Here is a 17,970-nt window from a genome sequence, read left to right as displayed (position 1 = left end):
TTTGCTGGCAATTTTTCTTTACTTTCTGGTAAATATGCAGATTTTGTCTCTGTTCTTAGTGTCCTAATGTTTCACTATGTGTTTACGGGGATGTTTTATTTCTGTTCTTCCCACTTGGCAGTTTAATCTGAATATGTATATCTACCTTCAATACTAAGTTTTCTGTCCACTTTCTTTCAAATCTTGTTTCTTTCCATTTTCCTTTGTTGAAACTCCTTTTCTTTCTTTTGAAACTCCTGTTGGGTATATGTGGGGTCCTCTTAGTTCATCTTCCTTATCTCAATTTATCTTTTATAATTTGCCTTTTTAATTCTCTTCATTCGATTGCCTGTATTCATTTTTTGGTACTATCTTATAATCACTGACTGTTCTAAGAATACTGCAGAATAGTTTACCTTTGTCAATTTTACTTTTACTTATTCAGTTTTTCAAATTTCTATAGGTTCTTTGCATATCCATCCATTCTTCATTCACACCAGCATTTTTAAATGTTCTTTTTTTTTCATAGATAACTGTGTTCTTTATCCATTTGAGGATCTCAAACATACTCATTTAAAAGTTAGTTTTGAAATTGTTTTGTTACTTGGTTTTATTGGAAATGAATTAGTCTCCTGATTCTTCAGTGTGATGTTCATCTTTCTCAATCAGTTTTCTTCATATGCTTTGGAATTTCATTCTTCAATCTGTTCTCAGGTGGAAGAATTTTGCTTTTCCTCTCTATATTCATTCATTTTTCTCTATCATCTTTGGGCTTGTCTCTACCTGGCCCTGGTCAGCTAGTCCAGAGCTGGGTCTGGTATTGAGGGCAGAGATTTCAGGTCCTTTGGTGATCATTGGTTATTTTGCTTGCAGGTGGCTAGCACCAAGTCCTATCATGTGCTTCCTGTTTTCTTCCACTGCCAGAACTTAGAGGGGGCCTGTTGATTTTTTGGGTTATTTGAAGAGATAGTGGACCCCAACATTAGTCTTTGCTTTCATGTCTTTAGATTAATCTCTACCATGTGCTTTCCTGGCTACCTTGAGAGGGTTGACCATTAACCCTGCTCTTCACTGTTATTCTTATTTGATTTCTGATCTGTGAAGTTTCTTATTCAGTTTTCAGGTGTGCTGTGTCTTAAAATATACACACACACATAACATATATACACACACACAACACACATACACATATGTTTTCTCTATATACATTACCTTACAGAAAGTCACACAGAAAAAGTTTTTAATGAACAAAAAGTAGTACAATTACATGAGGTAGAAGGAACTAACCATCTGATACAGAACTGGAGTTTGAAAAGAAAACCAGTGTTTTTTTTCCCCATAGATGGGATGCTTGAGATGAAAGGTTAAAAAACACAAAGGAAAAGCCAAACCAGACAAAAACCGAAAACATTCATCTTTCCTGCCCTCCTTTTCCCCCTCATAGGCGAGGGGGCTCTGCAGCTTGGGCTCATGTGCAGTTATCCTCATTCAGGACTTACTTTTCTTGCCAGGTTTCAAGTCATTTAGAAGACTTTGAAGGAGAGTGATGTGTAGTTGACCACAAAGTTGGGCTTTCTTAGATATCTAAATATATAATTACAGTTATTGGAATAGAAAGAGAAAAGGAATATTGATGGTTTAAAAAAGAAAGTGCAAGTATTTATGGTAATACTGGATTTGTATTGAGCAGATAGCAACCAGGGTTTAACTAAATTTCAGTTTGTTGAAGTAATCTGAGTTCAAAAGAATTATTTTGTTTTGTTTTAAGAAGAACTGAATTATTTGGAAGACATTGTCATAATTCAAAAGAAGTTCACATCATACTTGATGCACATTTTATTTTAATTTCTGTGGTTGCCTTCTGAGATTGAACCTAAGTATATCGGTGAATTTCATCAGCTAGACACATTTTCCAAAGAACGGAGTTGAAATTTAAAATAGGTGCACCAAGGAGGTATAGGATCCTTGGAGATGGGATTAGATGTTTCCTGACTAAATATTTTCCACAGTTCTGTAATAGTTGAGACATTTGTAGTTTTATTATTGATCTGATCATGTGGATTGTGCTAATAATAGAGTACATGGAGATGTTAATTTAAATAATTTTGTTTTCTTATAAGAATCATGTTTATTAACAAAATAATAAGTGGTTCTACGTCATGTACAACCATAGAAATAAAATGATGTACCCCACCTGTGTACAATGAATCAAAATGCAATCTATAAAAAAATAAAAAAGTGGTTCTTCATCATTAATAACTTTAAAAACCTCTTTTAAAAATGTATTAAAAGGATTTAAACATCAAAATTCAGAGTTTTGTCTACATGAGAGGAGGATTAAACAAAATATTTAGCTCAGATTTATAGATGCAGTTATTTTATTTTAGTGGCTGATAAAAGTTAAGAGGTTTTCTACTTGCATCACAAATTAACATTTTAGGGATTTGTAACTAAATAACAACAATAGCAATTCAAATGAAAATATTGCTTTTTATGTTCTGATAGGAAGGATTCAAGAAATGTATCATTTTGATGATGTTTGCTTTTGCATAAAATGAGCTTTATTTAAAAATAAATGTCATTTTTATTCTGCTATTTAAAAAAAATACAGAGTTCAAATAAGTTTACTGGTGTTTATAATAGTATGAAACTTGGTCCCCTCCTTCTACCTACCAACATAGAAAATTACAAAGTACAGGCAGAGGAAGGAGGGAGCAAAAAGTTAAGTTAGGAGGGATTTTCAAAACACTTCATATAAGTGTCACTGAAGTTCAAGTAATAGTTATAATAATAACAATAACCAAAATATCAAGTTACAAGTGAACATTGGCATAAATCATAGTATTCTAAAACGATATTACAGTTGACATTTTCAAAACAATTTAGAGTGTCTGATTGCTTACTTGTTCTCTCTTCACAGATCATTTAAAAATTTCTTGTTCTGCACATTAGATAAATTGAAATACAATAGTTTGAGTGAATAGTAAAAGTAGTTTGAATTAAGGAATTTGGAAGAATAACCATTTTCCCTGAAATGGAAATATTTCTACTTTGCGGGTCAGTCACAGAAAAGCATCTGGGGGTGTTTTCTTACCAGCTCATCTGTTGTTGAGGCGTGTGGGGCTTTATTTCACAATAGTCTGCAAATGCTTGATTAGACCTGGAGGCAGAGTGGCAGTTGTAAAAACTGGAGAAGGAATATTATTATAAAAGTTAAGGTAAACGTAATTGCATTAGATATTATATTTTTATTTAAGATTTATATTATAAAATACTTTGTTTTCCAGTATTTCAGTTCTTACATTTAATAAAAAGAAAATCCAAAATTAAGCCACAGTGTAAAATTTCCTTTTCATTTTATGATAGGTTTGTAACTAAATTATTGGAAGACCTCATCTTTTTTGTTGCTGATGTGCCTAATAATGGACAAGAAGTTCTGGATGTGGTTATCACCAAGCCAAACCGAGAACGTCAAAAACTAATGAGGGAACAAAACATTTTGGCACAGGTGAATTTTTTCATGAACTAAATTTACTTATTTTGTTTTTTGAATTATGGTATCAGGAAAGCCCTTATCTATTGCTGTGTAACAAGTGACCCCCAGACAGACACTTACTATAATTTCTGTGGATTGAAACTCTAGGAGCAGTTTAGGTGGGTGGTGTTGCTGAGGGTCTTTCAGAGTTACAGTCAAGGAGTCTGGTGGGGCTGCAGTCATCTCAAGGCTGGGAGAAGACTTGGGAGAAGATGCACTTCCCAGCTTGCTCATGTGGGACTCTCACAGTAGAGCCTCCAGGCAAGGCAGCTTGCTTCCATTAGAAATGAGGAATTGAAGAGGAAACAAGAGAGAGCACCCAAATGGGAGCCATAGCCCTTTTATGATCTTATCTTAGATATAACATGTTATTCATTCTGCTGTGTTTAGTTAGAAAAAAGTTAATAAATTCAGCCCACAGTCAAAGACAGAAGATTCCATAGGATGTGAATATCAAGAGGCAGGGATCATGGGGGGCCAAAGATCTCCAAATACCTTTGTGGTCAGATGTCTCCAGAAACTGCTGGAAAAATCTCTAGGTAGAATTTCCAGATGAATTTGCTAAATGTCATTTCTATCCTTTTCCTACCTCTTCTCTTCTCTAGGAAAGAAAGGCAGTGTGTGTATTATTTCATAAGTGCTCCATACAGTATTCTGATTTTTCCCCTGAAAGTTTAGAGCTGCTCCTTTATTGTATCTTCCTCAAATTATTCATAACACACCAGTGAATCAATTCATTTCCTGTTTATATGGACATTTGGACATGTGCCTCTCTTTAAGTGTTTTTTTTTTTTTCTGTTATTTTCTACTTAAATTAATTTTTTTTTGAGAGAGGAGTACTAGAGATTGAACTCAGGGGCACTCAATCACTACGCCACATCCCCAGCAATATTTTGTATTTTCTTTAGAGACAGGGTCTCACAGAGTTGCTTAGCACCTTGCTGCTGCTGAGGCTGGCTTTGAACTTGCAGTCAGCCTCCCCAGCTGCTGGGATTACAGGTGTGCACCACTGCTGCCCAGCAAAGTAATGGACTTTTGTGTTAATTACATATAGACTCAAGGAAGATACTTAAAACATAAAAATCATGTTCGTAATACACATGTTCTTGTTGGGTTGAGAAAGCACAACAGTAGACACATTGTTAATTAATCTCTATAACTGACTGTCCAAAAGTATATAGTCAACATGTTTCTTAAATAAATCTAATTGGGACAAAGTATTTTCTGACATCAGCATGCTTTTATATAAAACATTTATTTGAAGGACATTTAAGACCTGGTATGAATTTATTAATATTTTAACCAACATATATCAGATCTTTTATTTCAGTGTTATAAATGTAAAATGCAAGGCTTAGTGAATACAAAATTGTTGAAGAAACTTAGTATCACATTTCATGGACTCCAAATAAGAATTCCTTTCCATTTTGCTTTCTTGTATTAATGCTCATTCCCTTGACCGCCTGCTCTTTCTTATAAGTTTACTCATCCTATTAGCTCGTCTCTGGGTGAGCCTATCTTCTGTCTTAAGCCAAAACCAGTTTTATCCTCAATGCTTTCCAAATACTTCCTAACTGCTGACTTTCTTACAAACATCTGGCTCACTAGGTCCCATCAGCTGCCCATGTGGCTCCTTATTTATTACATTTCAATGCTGGTACATTCACTGACTTGGTCATATCTTTGTATACCATGAACAGTGAATTAACTCTTTCAGAAAGAGTTATATTTGGGTGTTGTGGTATTTGGTGCATATATATTTAGGATTGTTATTTCCTTTTTCTGAATTGACTCTAGAAAGAGATAAAAGCAATATCTGAAAGCAATTTTCTGATGTAAGTTTCAGATTATAAGTAAATGGCTTCTTTATATTATTTTGATTTGGGAAAGTTATAGAAAATAGTAGAAAAAAACAAAAAGCATATTGGAAATTATATTTAGTTCATCTGAATATGTTCCTATAACTTGGAGCAATTGAATATCTTTGTGATTCCCATTTTAATAACATAATTTCTAAATAAAATTTAGCATTTTATTTAGCAGTGTTTTTGTCATTCACTTTAGGGAACTCTTTTAGTACTGTTTTTTCTGTTCCTTGTACATGCTAATCCTGTATCCTAAGTACTTTTCATTTCTTTACAGTAATTCTACTCAAATGTTACAAAAGTGGTTTTGAGTCAATATTCTTATTTGTAAAAAAAAGAAAGAAAGAAAGAAAAAAATAGAGTAGATCATAAAACATGTTTATCAGAATATGTGGTTCTTTTTATTCCTGATAGGTATTTGGGATTCTTAAAGCACCATTTAAAGAGAAAGCAGGAGAAGGCTCTATGTTGAGACTTGAAGACCTGGGGGACCAAAGATATGCTCCCTACAAGTACATGCTGCGGCTCTGCTACCGTGTCCTCAGGCATTCGCAGCAGGACTACCGGAAAAACCAGGTCAGAGGTGGCCCCCATTCTTAATTCTGTTTCACATATGAAGTGTGAGCGGGATTCTTTGGTTGCTGTTGAAAGTGTAGAAAGTAGGAATTAGGAATTTCACTTTGCAATGAAATGTTTCATATTGACAGCACAAAAATGATCTGTAAGTATTTTTGAGCCAACATAGTTATTTATTCCTCCATATAAAATTAGAATCCTTGGGTGAGGATATTCTGAGTTCTTATAGGAACATGGTATTAACTTCTGGGGTGGGAAGAGTACTGGGTCTATTACATAAAGAGGAATGGAACATTTCTTGGCTTGAGGAACTTGCAAGGTACAGCCTCAACATCTATGGGCTAAGGAGATTATTTTCTAGTGGAAAAGATGTGACATGTGCATCTGAAATGTAAGGGGGAAGCAGAGAGGGGAACAGAGAGAGAAGATGAGGATGGAAATTCTCAAGAGCGGGGACACAGGTGTGACTAGGGAAACCCCAGGACAGATTGTTGGAGAAGAAAGCATTTGAGTAGAATGAGAATCATTCTCATAAATCTGATGGGAAAAGGCATTTTGGAAGAGAGACCTTTGAAGAGAGAATGGTGGACACTAGAAATGGCATTTTGGCTCTATGATATTCACAGCGGAGGAGGTCAGGGAGCCACACGAGATATAGCTAAAAGTTGCTAGCCACTAATGAAATTTCTTTCAGGTCTCATTTAATCTTTTTTTTTTTTTTTAAGTTATAGGTGGACACGATGCCTTTTTTTATTTTTTTATTTTTATGTAGTGTTGAGGACCAAACCCAGGGCCTCACACAGGCTAGGCAAGGGCTTTACCAATGAGCCACAACCCCAGCCCATATTTTATCTTAAAAGTACATAATATTTTGCACTGTGTTCAATAATGTAAACATTTAACATAACATTGTTTAAAATTAATTATCATTTGGAAAATGTTTCTCTTAACCAGGAGAGCAGAGTACATCACCATCATTTTTGCTGAGGAGTTTAGTCCATGAGGAATGGTGTGAGAAAGGGATGAAAGGGGCTGTAAGCACCCTACAGCCCGTGGCATCGGGCCTGCAGGGTGGAGGTTGTTAGGAATATTTAGTAGTATTTGAAGTACTCACTTTGCATTAGACTTAGTTGTAAGCAGTTTTCACAGATTAACTCAGTTTAGTTGATACTAAGTTGAGGAATTGAGAAACAGAGAGGTTAAGTAACTTGCCCAAAGTTGGAGGTTGTTCTTTTTCTTTCTACAACATTGGGGATTAACTCTAGGACCTCATGCATGCTAGGCAAGTACTCCACCACTGAGCTCTCCCTCCAGGCCTCTGGTTGTAGTTTTAAACCTAGGCTCTTGATCATCACACTATTGCCTCTGGGTAGTTTGAAAAGTGTTTTGGCAAGAAAAAGATATTTTCTTGTTTTAGGAAGGATGTGTTAAATAAAATATATTGGCTTTGGAATTCTGTTTAAAGATTAATAAAGGTCCAAAAAATATGTAAAACAGATTAGCCAGGAGATAAACAATATGGGAAGGAATGGAAGCAAGGGAACAATGTACACAGATCCTTAAATATTTTCAGTGGTAATCCCAGTGATAAGCATCTTTATTTCCAATTGGAAATGCTATTACTGGAAATATACTTGAAATTTCACTGCATTCCTTTAAGATGGGAAGATAAAGTAGAGAGAGTTGTTCATGTTTCACTGGAGAAAAACTCAAGATTCAGAATGTTAAATGACAGACCTTCAGGCATTCAGAGGATCAGCACTGGAGATGTTCCTCTGAGGGTCTGACCTATTCAGAGGAGGTCTGGAGTAAGGCTGCCCAGCATATTTTACTGGTATTCATTTTTCTTCGTGAGTCTGGATAAACATAGGGTTATCTCTTATCCATGGTTTTGTTCTCTGTTGTTTCCATTACCCAAGTCAACTTTGATTCAAGAATATTAATTGGTAAGTTCTACGAGTAATTCTAGAAATAGACATTACTTAAGTGGCTACCCAATACATAAATCTAAATTTATTTATTATAATATATTATTATGAATATTCTATTTTATATTATTTATCATTGTTAATATGTTACTGTTTTATAACTTAATCTTTATCATAGATGTGTATGCATAGGAAAAACAGTATAAGTAGGGTCTGATACTATCTTATGTTTCAGGCATCCACTGTGGGTCTTGGAATGTGTCCCCTAGGGAAAAGGGAGAATTACTGTACTTTGCTAGACAGGCCACCATGCCACACGTACAAGTTATGATGGATCATTACAGAATGAAGTTAAAAGAAAGAGTTCACTGGTCTGCAGTGGTTCCCTGGGGCCCTCAGTCCCATGAGGTCAGGATGTGTGCCATCCTTGAATGTGCTTAGCCTTCAGAAGGCTGCTGAGGATTTCTCCTCCCATTCTTCATCCCTGCCCCGGGCTTCAGTGCCAGATGTCCAGGGGTTGGTCACTCTGCCAGAAGCCTGTGGTAGGTTCCCAGTGGCACATCTTAGTTGGTGTCCTCAGTCTCTCAAGCCCTGGCACGTTCAGTTCTTTTCACACCCTTAGTCGTAGCTGCACACTGGCTCCTTGTGGTGTGTGCAGTTTCTGTTCTGACAACATCCTCTGACGAGCAAATGCTGCACATGCCCCATGCACACACATGTGCACATACCCCTGCCCAGTCACATGATTCCTCCCAGGTAAATGTTGACATGCTTGGGGACCTGTCCCTGGGTTTCTGTGCCATGTATGGGTGTGGGTCAACTTTTCCTTCCTCTCCTCTCCCCAAGGAATAGATCACTGAGCTGAAGAAGGAACGAAGATTTCATGTTCATTGAGGGTTGGATTTTATTTTCCCTCACCCTTTTCCTGCATATCTCAGTGATAGCTGAACAATATTTTTTCTCACTCTTTTAAATTAAGAATACTTTGTAGTAAGCATAAAATAGCTTTCTGATGTTTTTAAGATGTAGGCAAAAGATCTACTTTTTTGCATAATTACCTTGTTTTCCCATATTATCATCTGTATTTTATAGCCTAACAGTTGACTCATGATTTGGTGCTCACTCTGGTCTTTAATAGTGAGTCTTTGTTATTATTTATAGAATTTGATAACCCTCTAATTTCATTTAATTATTTACCAACATCTTGGAAGTTTGCCTGATATCAGAGTATGACTACAATGGTCATAAAAGTGTGTAAATCAATACATATCTTTAAAATGATACACTAACAGAAGACATTTACTTTACTTAATTGGCTACCAATATACAAACTCATCATTTTGAAAGACCACAAAAATGCTGCCTAGAACATAATTAGATTTGTGCAAACCGATACCATTTTCAAGGAATAGATACATTCCAGTAAATTTTGCCTAAGTCAAAACCACTTTCTAATCAATACATTCTCCCATCATAGAAACAGTGATGCCTTCCCAAGGAGAATCCCCAGGAACTGGAAAACATTTGGTTGTGGAAGAGTTAAGTTCACTAGTTCTATTGTTATGTGAGATGTGTTACTTATACACAAAATGTTAAAATTGAGCAATAGCAATTGAGAGTATAGGAGAACTAGTGTGAAGAGGAAGGAGCAGAGTAAATAGTGCATAATTGAAACTCCTGAGTGGCCTCCTCTTGCTCTTAGAATGATATTTTTGCCCTTTACCATACTCACAAGAACTCTTTGGACTTATCTCTCCATCTCCAGCTCTTGCTTTCTCCTCACTTACTACCTTTTCACTACAGTGACCACCTCTTCTTTGTAGAACACAAGAAGTTTGGGTTCATGACCACGAGGCCTTTGCGTTTGTTTCTTGCACTGTCTAGAATGCTTCTCTCCAGGTCTTCCCCGTCTGCTTCCTTTTCATCATTTCCGTCCTTCTGTACATGTACTTTCTTTGGCATCTCCCATCTAAAACTGCCACTTTTCTCCATCCTTCTGTTTGTTGCATTTCACTTATAAACACGTGAAATGGTCATATTTGTTTGCTCACTGGACTGAAAGCTCCATGACAGCTTATCTGTCTTGTTCACAGCCATGCCCCTAGCCTCCCAAGCAGTGCCTGGAATGTTTAGGGCCTTCAGGAAATATTTACTGGCCGAATGGATCTGATTAGCAACATGGTTGATGACATTATCTTATTTGGTGGCTGTGTGTGTTTGTGTGTGTGTGTTACTGGGAATTGAACCCAGGGCCCCATGCATGCCACGCAAGCACTCTGCTGCTGAGCTACATCCCCAGCCAAGGTTGCATTTTAATGATAAGAAGTGTATTAAGTTTTTGCCATTATTTTATAGAGAAGAACTTATAGATCATTGTAGTTTATATACAAGAATGAGATCAACCCAAATCCATCTACCATCTTCAGGTAGATGCATAGATCTCATGCCTCATTAATGAAATGTCAAATGGTCAATTTTCTTTTTCATCATTTTACCAAAATCACTGGCCATGACTTTTGGTGAGACTTGGAGAAAGAGCCTCTATTAGGCTGATGAAATCCTAAGTTACCAAGTTGTAAAAAATTGTTATTTTTTTTAATTTATTTTTTTTGTACACAAACAGGATACATACTGTTTCTCTGTTTGTACATGAAGTAAAGGCACACCATTTGTGTAGTCATACTTTTACATAGGATAATAGTGTTTGATTCATTCTGTTATTTTTTTCCTTCTCCCCCACCCCTCCCACCCCTCTTTTCCCTCTATATAGTTCCTCTTTCCTCCATTCTTACCTCCTTCCTACCCTGTACTAGGTGTCATCATCCACTGATCAGGGAGATCATTCGTCCTTATTGTTATTTTAATTAGATTTATTTTTGATTTTTCTCACTTACAAGAGTGTAAATATCCATATTAAAAATAATTTTAGCAATGTAATTGTTGTCATGATTTAAATTATATATATACTGATATGTTTTAATTTCCTTCCTCAAAGAGCTCTACTTTTTGAAGAAATATTTACTTGCTTCTTTTTTGACAAAACTTTTAGTGAGTTTCTGTTGTGAATTAATTAGTGATGTTGCTGGCCCTACTAGGACTCCGATTTCTGAGCTGTTTGGCAGCATATTCTGACAGTCTTTCTTCTTTGCAGGAGTATATTGCTAAGAATTTCTGTGTCATGCAGTCCCAGATTGGCTATGATATTTTGGCAGAAGATACTATCACAGCTTTGTTGCACAACAACAGAAAACTACTAGAGAAACATATCACAGCAAAAGAAATAGAGACATTTGTCAGCTTACTCAGGAGGAACCGGGAGCCGAGGTTTGAAGTGGTTCATGTAGTGTTCTTTTCTAGTGGGGACTGTGGCTTTTGGTTTTATTTTTAGAAATTTTAAAAGTTAGAATTCTTTGGTTGCACTAATTTTCCTGGACAAACTCTGTTGGGTATATTGCTATATATTTATGTATAATAGTTATTTCTTTGTTGGAGATCCAAGCCCTTTAGAAACTTATATTTGTTTGTTTTTGCCACGCTGGGACTTGAACCCAGGGCCTTGCACATGCTGGGCAACTGCTGTGCCACTGAGCTACATCCCCAGAACTAGGCTTGTAATTTAATGTACTGAATTTTCCCTCTGGTAATTTATATGTACCTTTCAAAATATATTCATATACGTCTTCTCATTTAAATCTTGCACATTCTCATGAAGAATACTGGTTATCTTTTATTATCCACATTTTATTTTTATTTTTTTGTCTTGAGAATTAAATCCAGGGTTTCACTCATCCAGTGCAAATGCTCTACCACTGAGCTATATTATCCACATTTTAGAAATGAGAAAAAAGAAGCCTAAAGAGTAACATGCCCAAGAATATCCTGATCAGAATAGAATGTGAAGTAAATCCAGGGTTTCTGCCTCTGCTTTGATTTTACCATGCTGTTTCACCAGGAAGAAATGAACACAGAGACAACATTGACAATGTTTTCTTAACTAAGTAGTATAGCAAATAAATCCTAGAAAGTAGAACTGGTCCTCTCACTGGACCAGGCCATGAAGTTCCATGAAGCATGTGCTATAGTCCTGTTTTACTCAGTACAACCATTAGCTTTGATCTGCTTTTGTTTTGTTACTCAATTCTGGGGACTCTGACTTTAGGGCAGATAAATGATTTTATAACATAAGTCACCATGCTGAGGAATGAATGTCACCACATAAATAGAAGCAAACATATCTTTTTGAAACAAGGTGTGTATTAAATAAAAAGACTGGAATGTTTAATTTGTTTCTAATGATGCAGTAGAGAAGCCACACATGGAAAATGTATGAAAAATGTCACATGGAAAAAGTTTGAAAAGTATAAAAATAAGTTTCTTGTTAATTCCAAATTACATTTTTATTGTGATGATTTTATAAAATGCTTTGTCTTCATGTTCAATTTAATTTTTTCCTCTTGCTAGATTTTTGGATTATCTGTCAGATCTGTGTGTGTCTAACACCACTGCTATCCCTGTCACTCAAGAACTCATCTGTAAATTTATGTTGAGTCCTGGCAATGCTGACATTCTCATCCAAACTAAGTAAGGCAGTTAAGGGAGGCATTTTTTCTATTCATTATTTTTATAAGCTCTATAGTTTTTTTTTTTTTTTTTAATCATAGTTGTAAGTGTGCTTCCTGATAGATTTTTGCATGTTACTGATTTCAAGGCTGGTCTCCATGCAAATAGACAACCCCATGGAGAGCTCCATCCTACCAGATGACATCGATGATGAAGAAGTTTGGCTCTACTGGATTGACAGCAACAAGGAACCTCATGGCAAAGCTATCCGGCACCTAGCTCAGGAAGCAAAGGAAGGCACCAAAGCTGACTTGGAAGTTCTTACCTACTACAGGTGAAGTACTATAGAGTCATAATTCTGTAGCTCACATTTTTATCGAGAGTAGATTCTCTGAAACCTCTGAAAGTTAGGTATATGTGAAAAGGAGATTTAAAAAGTCATTCCAGAACTAGGGTAGCAGAAAAGTTTAGGACAAAATAAAAGTTGACATCTGTGTTTTCCATGTATACTACTTTCCATTTCCTGAGTTTTTTCTACTTTGGAAATTCTGGAAGGTTTCTTTCTGTTATAAAGTAGAATGGGGACAAAGGAGAGACAAGTTAGGACCCAGGGCACAGATTAAGAGAGCAGTGGAGGGGGCGCTGAGGACACTGATTTGCCTGTGGACTGGCCACAGAGGAGAACAAGCAGTAGTTTATATATAGTGCTTTCGTAATACCCGCTGACCTGGGCTTTAGCTACAGCAACAAAACCCACAGTTGAATCTTCATCTCAGAGGCTGATGAATCCAAGTACTAACACCATTTGGAATAATCACGTTTGACTTGGGAACCGTGGGAGCAAACTTAGCATACAGATCCTAGAGCACTCAGCTAAGTGAGGCTGGGGATGGGGCAAGATAGTGTCATATGGCCTGTGGTCCATGGCCTTCTAGCCTGGTGTCTTTGTAATCCCAGGAAACAGGGAGCACAGGGACACCCTCCACCAGACATCACTAGAACAAAGAAGAGAAATTATAATAAAGAGGCAGAAAGACAATTTCACATCTGTGTTGTTATTTATCACTTGAACTTCTAACTCAAAAGAATTTGACTCAGTATCACAAACACTTGGAGAAATACAAAAGATCATAAAAATAGACACCGATTTTTACTATGAAGTTTAAGAGCTTTATCAAGATAAAATACATAATGTAATATGTCTAATATTTTTAAGGTACCAGCTAAACCTCTTTGCGAGGATGTGCTTGGATCGCCAGTATCTGGCCATAAACCAGATTTCTACACAGCTCTCTGTAGATCTGATCCTGCGGTGCGTGTCGGATGAGAGCCTGCCATTCGACCTGCGGGCATCTTTTTGCCGCCTCATGCTCCACATGCACGTTGACCGAGACCCCCAGGAGTCTGTGGTGCCTGTTCGCTATGCCAGGCTCTGGACGGAAATCCCCACAAAGATTACGATTCATGAGTACGTTTGGAAACATTTCTCAAGACTTTAAATTTAACAGATGAACTCAAAATCAAATGTCTTTAATTTTAAGATGAAATAAAATGGAAAGGCAGTTGTGTGTTCTAAGATTATTCATCTTCCAAGTGCAAATGAGATTTTTTTTTTCTTGATACCAGGGATTGAACCCAGCGGCACTTAATTACTGAGCCACATCCTCAGCCCTTTTTATATTTTATTTTTTGAGACAGGGTCTTGCTAAGTTGCTGAGGCAGGCTTTGAACTTGGAATCCCCCCGTCTGGGCCATCCGAGCTGCTGGGATTAGAGGCGTGTGAGATACTTTGTTTTGAGAATAAAATGACAATTTTTAGCAATAATAGAATTATCCTTTTGGAAGCCAAAATACAGAAATAATAAGAATAATGATTTGATGAGAGGTTAATATTATGGTTGATTCTGATTTAAGTGCTTCGCATGCATTCTCTCTTATTTCACAATGACCCCATTTTATAGATGTGAGCACGATACCTGGGTAGGTTAATTGATTTATCAAGATTGTCAAGCCCAGAAGTTAAAGTATGTAGTTTTCCTGTTTTTAAATGATTAAGATCAATTTAACTTGGCTCATCTTTTTTCTGTCTTTCCAGATATGATTCTATAACAGACTCTTCGAGAAATGATATGAAGAGGAAATTTGCACTAACGATGGAATTTGTTGAGGAATACTTGAAAGAAGTTGTAAATCAGCCCTTTCCTTTTGGGGATAAAGAAAAAAACAAACTAACATTTGAGGTATTTTTAAATGGTGACTCATGAAGTAATTAAATGTTCTCTGTCAAAAATTAAATACGTTAAGCATCAAAGGTTTTTTTCCTTCTGAAATTTAGAATATTTTAGTAATTGAATAGTTTAGTTCATAAAGGCATAATTCTCTGCATTGATAAAATATAGATCGGGGCTTTGATGAGATATTAAAATACTTTAATATTTATTAATTACTGTTTTCCTTGAGTTTTTTTGAATATGTAAACTTTGTTACAGTTATAAATGAAAATACTTTTTTATACTTTATGTTTGTATGCTTTTTTTCCTCCTCTCATTTTTATAGAGGTGGTTTTTTAAAGCTTATTTAACTGAATTGAAATGCCTCCGGTTGTAACATCCTTTTGGGATATAAAGACAAACCTAGAGAAAGGATGCTATTACTTGATACCTAATGTATTAGCTACCTATTGGTGTGTGACATATTATCTCCAAATATAGGAGCCTAAAGCAAAAAGTTGTATTATTTTACAGTTTCTATGGGTCAGGAGCCTGGAAGTACCCTGGCTGGGTAGTTCTGGCTCAGGGTCTCTCAAGAGGTAGCAGTCAAGCCATTGACCAAGATTGCAGCCATCTCAGCAAGACAGTCTGCTTCTAAACTTACCTGCATGATTGTTGGTGGCCATACCTTTCTTGCTGGCCTTGACCAGACATCTCAGCCTCTTGCCACATGGGACTTTCGGGGGGCTAACTATACCCATGACATGTCACCTGGCTCCCTTCAGGGCAAGTTATGAGAAAGAGGGACTCCAAGATGGAAGTTGCAGTCTTTTATCATCTAATCTTGGGAGTGGCATGCCATCACACTGATGAATTCTGTTGGTCAGAGACCAACCTGTACAATGTGAGAGGACCTTGTACAGTGGGGCCATAGTATCCCATACAGAAGCAGAGTAGGGAACTTGTGTTTATGGACAAATTTCATGGGTAATATTTATTTATTGAAGTAATTAATTTAACCTTTTATTAAGTGATATCCTACTGACTTAAATGAGGTAATATTCAATAAAGAGTAAATAATTCAAATAAATAATAAAATAAATAATAAATAATTCAAAATAAATCAAAGTTTAAGGTTTGCTTTTACGGGGATTTTAATTCCTAGATATTAAAGAATTAGGAAGTTTAGGAATATCTGAACTAATTTAGATGTTAAAATGCCAGTGTTCCTAATGTTCCTTTCCTTTCCCTTTCTGCCTTCTTTACCATCCCCCTTTTGTTAAGGTGGTTCACCTGGCTCGGAATCTTATATACTTTGGATTTTATAGTTTCAGTGAGTTATTAAGGCTGACAAGAACACTTCTGGCCATCCTAGATATTGTACAGGCCCCCATGTCATCGTATTTTGAAAGATTAAGCAAATTTCAAGATGGAGGTAAGAACTGAGAAATATAATATTTTTATTACATGTAAGTGAAATAAAAAAATCTATAGAGAAGTGGTCGATAACATATACCTACTCATATATGCGTACAGAATGTGTATCCTGAAACAGGGCAGAGTAGTAATAGGGGGTTCACAAGCTTGCCTCTTTGTTTTTAATGCTAAACTTTTGAAAGACAAATTCATAAGATCAGATTCCATCATTAGCAATGGATGTTATTCACCAGTCTACTAGTGAAAATGTTATATATTTAAAGAATAACAGTCTCTCACTCATTGTGATCTTTGCAGTATGTGTCATAGGCTTCAGAGCAGAGTGTGGACAGATGAAAGGAGGGACTGGCTTAGGTCCTTCTAAGGCAGGCTGAGTGCACAGCCAGAGTGGGCGGCAGTGGGTGAAGTAGAGGAGAATGACTCTGGAGGCAGAGGGCCTGGGTTCATATCCTGCCTGTGGCATTATAACTTATACAAGTTACTTATTTTCTCTTTGATTTTATTTTCTTCCCTGAGATAGAAAAATGATAATTATAGAATTATAGTATTTTACTCAAAATTTTCTTATGAGAAGAAAGTGAACATATACAATATGTTCAGTAGACCTCAACAGTGGCTGTCTCATAATTCAATAAACATTTTTATGAGGGTGATTGCCTTAGGTCAAATACTGAAAGTGCCCTGAGTTGGAGAACTGTTTGTGGGAGGCTTATGAAGGAGTGTTCTCAGGATATACACCTGTGAGGAAGTGAGGAAGGTAGGGTTGGGCAGACAAGTGTGCACTTCAGATATGGCAGAGACCTCAGCTGAGCCTGTAGGTGACTTTGAGCTGGAATGGCCTTTTGAGGTTGTCACAGATTAAGGCCAGGAACCCAATTTCTATCTTAGTATCAGCCAGTCATTGACTGCTGGCTTCATCTTGGAGCAGGGTGTGTAGCATTGGGTAAGGCAGTGTCCTGTGGCCAAGTGTAGTGCCTAGTGAGAAGCACCGCCGCGAGCAGGCAGCAACCGTGATGTCCCCCAACTAGGGAAGAGGTGCCTCAGCCCTGAAGCAGAGTAATGGGGGAGCACGGTAATAGCCGTGAAATAGCCATTGCAGGAGGAAAAGGTAGAGCCAGAAACCTAATTTCAGACATTAGGAAGAAATATCTAATTAAGAATTATAAATGAGGTACTTACAGATAAGCTGAAGTAATTAATTGCTGCTGTCTAAATCTCAATCCCTTTTACATCTTCCAAAAAACTGTACAGATCAATAAGAGGCAAATTAAATCACATAAATCCTTCATCTTCAACAGCACTAGAGGCCAGCAGACAGTACAAACTTTAGTTACTGTAAGTAGAAAAATAAACATTAATTTTCAGTAGAGTTACCTCATGAGCTCCCACTACAGGCCACCGTCAGGGTCTCTGGAAAAACCAAAAGAGACAAGAAGGCATTGTGTGAAATTCACCCTTGGAAAGAGAAGGTATGAAAATACTGAAAAAATATTCAGTAGATATGAGCACTGACTAAAGAAAAAGGAACTTAAAAGTATACAGGTAGCAGTTATGGAGCTTCTAGGGATGAATGAGCTTAGAAGTGGGGAGAAGCATCTTTTGGAGTCTTATATATGAAAGGAAAGGAAGCAAGATGGGGACACCTAGAATACTACATGATAAAAGAAAACCAAGAAGTTGAAAGACATAAATCTCCTTTATTGCCCCCCACCCTTGGAAGCCACTTTAAAAAACTGCACTTCAAGACTCTGACAGGAGAGGGAGCACTTGAACCAGAGATAGTGTGAACCAGTTTCTATTGTCAGCCTGCTCACAAAATGCATAGATGTCATCAGTGTCCACCTGTACGAAATGACGGTAAGACCCAAAGAGAATGGAAA

At 36.7% G+C, this 17,970-nt stretch overlaps 1 protein-coding gene across 3 annotated transcripts in view; it reads left to right on the top strand.

Annotated features, from left to right (window-relative positions):
- The window catches only part of Itpr2 (inositol 1,4,5-trisphosphate receptor type 2), a 462,398-nt gene that overhangs the window by 143,951 nt on the left and 300,477 nt on the right, over nt 1-17,970 (top strand). For all 3 annotated transcript variants that reach the window (XM_047550877.1, XM_047550878.1, XM_047550879.1), the window contains 8 exons: nt 3,346-3,487; nt 5,794-5,955; nt 11,035-11,207; nt 12,345-12,464; nt 12,592-12,777; nt 13,660-13,911; nt 14,539-14,683; nt 15,938-16,088. In XM_047550877.1, the coding sequence (XP_047406833.1) occupies nt 3,346-3,487; nt 5,794-5,955; nt 11,035-11,207; nt 12,345-12,464; nt 12,592-12,777; nt 13,660-13,911; nt 14,539-14,683; nt 15,938-16,088 (1,331 nt within the window). The remainder of the gene's footprint in view (nt 1-3,345; nt 3,488-5,793; nt 5,956-11,034; nt 11,208-12,344; nt 12,465-12,591; nt 12,778-13,659; nt 13,912-14,538; nt 14,684-15,937; nt 16,089-17,970) is intronic.

This window comes from Sciurus carolinensis, chromosome 4, assembly GCF_902686445.1.
Source record: "Sciurus carolinensis chromosome 4, mSciCar1.2, whole genome shotgun sequence".
NCBI classification, from domain to species: domain Eukaryota; kingdom Metazoa; phylum Chordata; class Mammalia; order Rodentia; family Sciuridae; genus Sciurus; species Sciurus carolinensis.
Note: the sequence above shows the minus strand (reverse complement) of the source record. Positions and strands in the feature narration are given on the sequence as shown.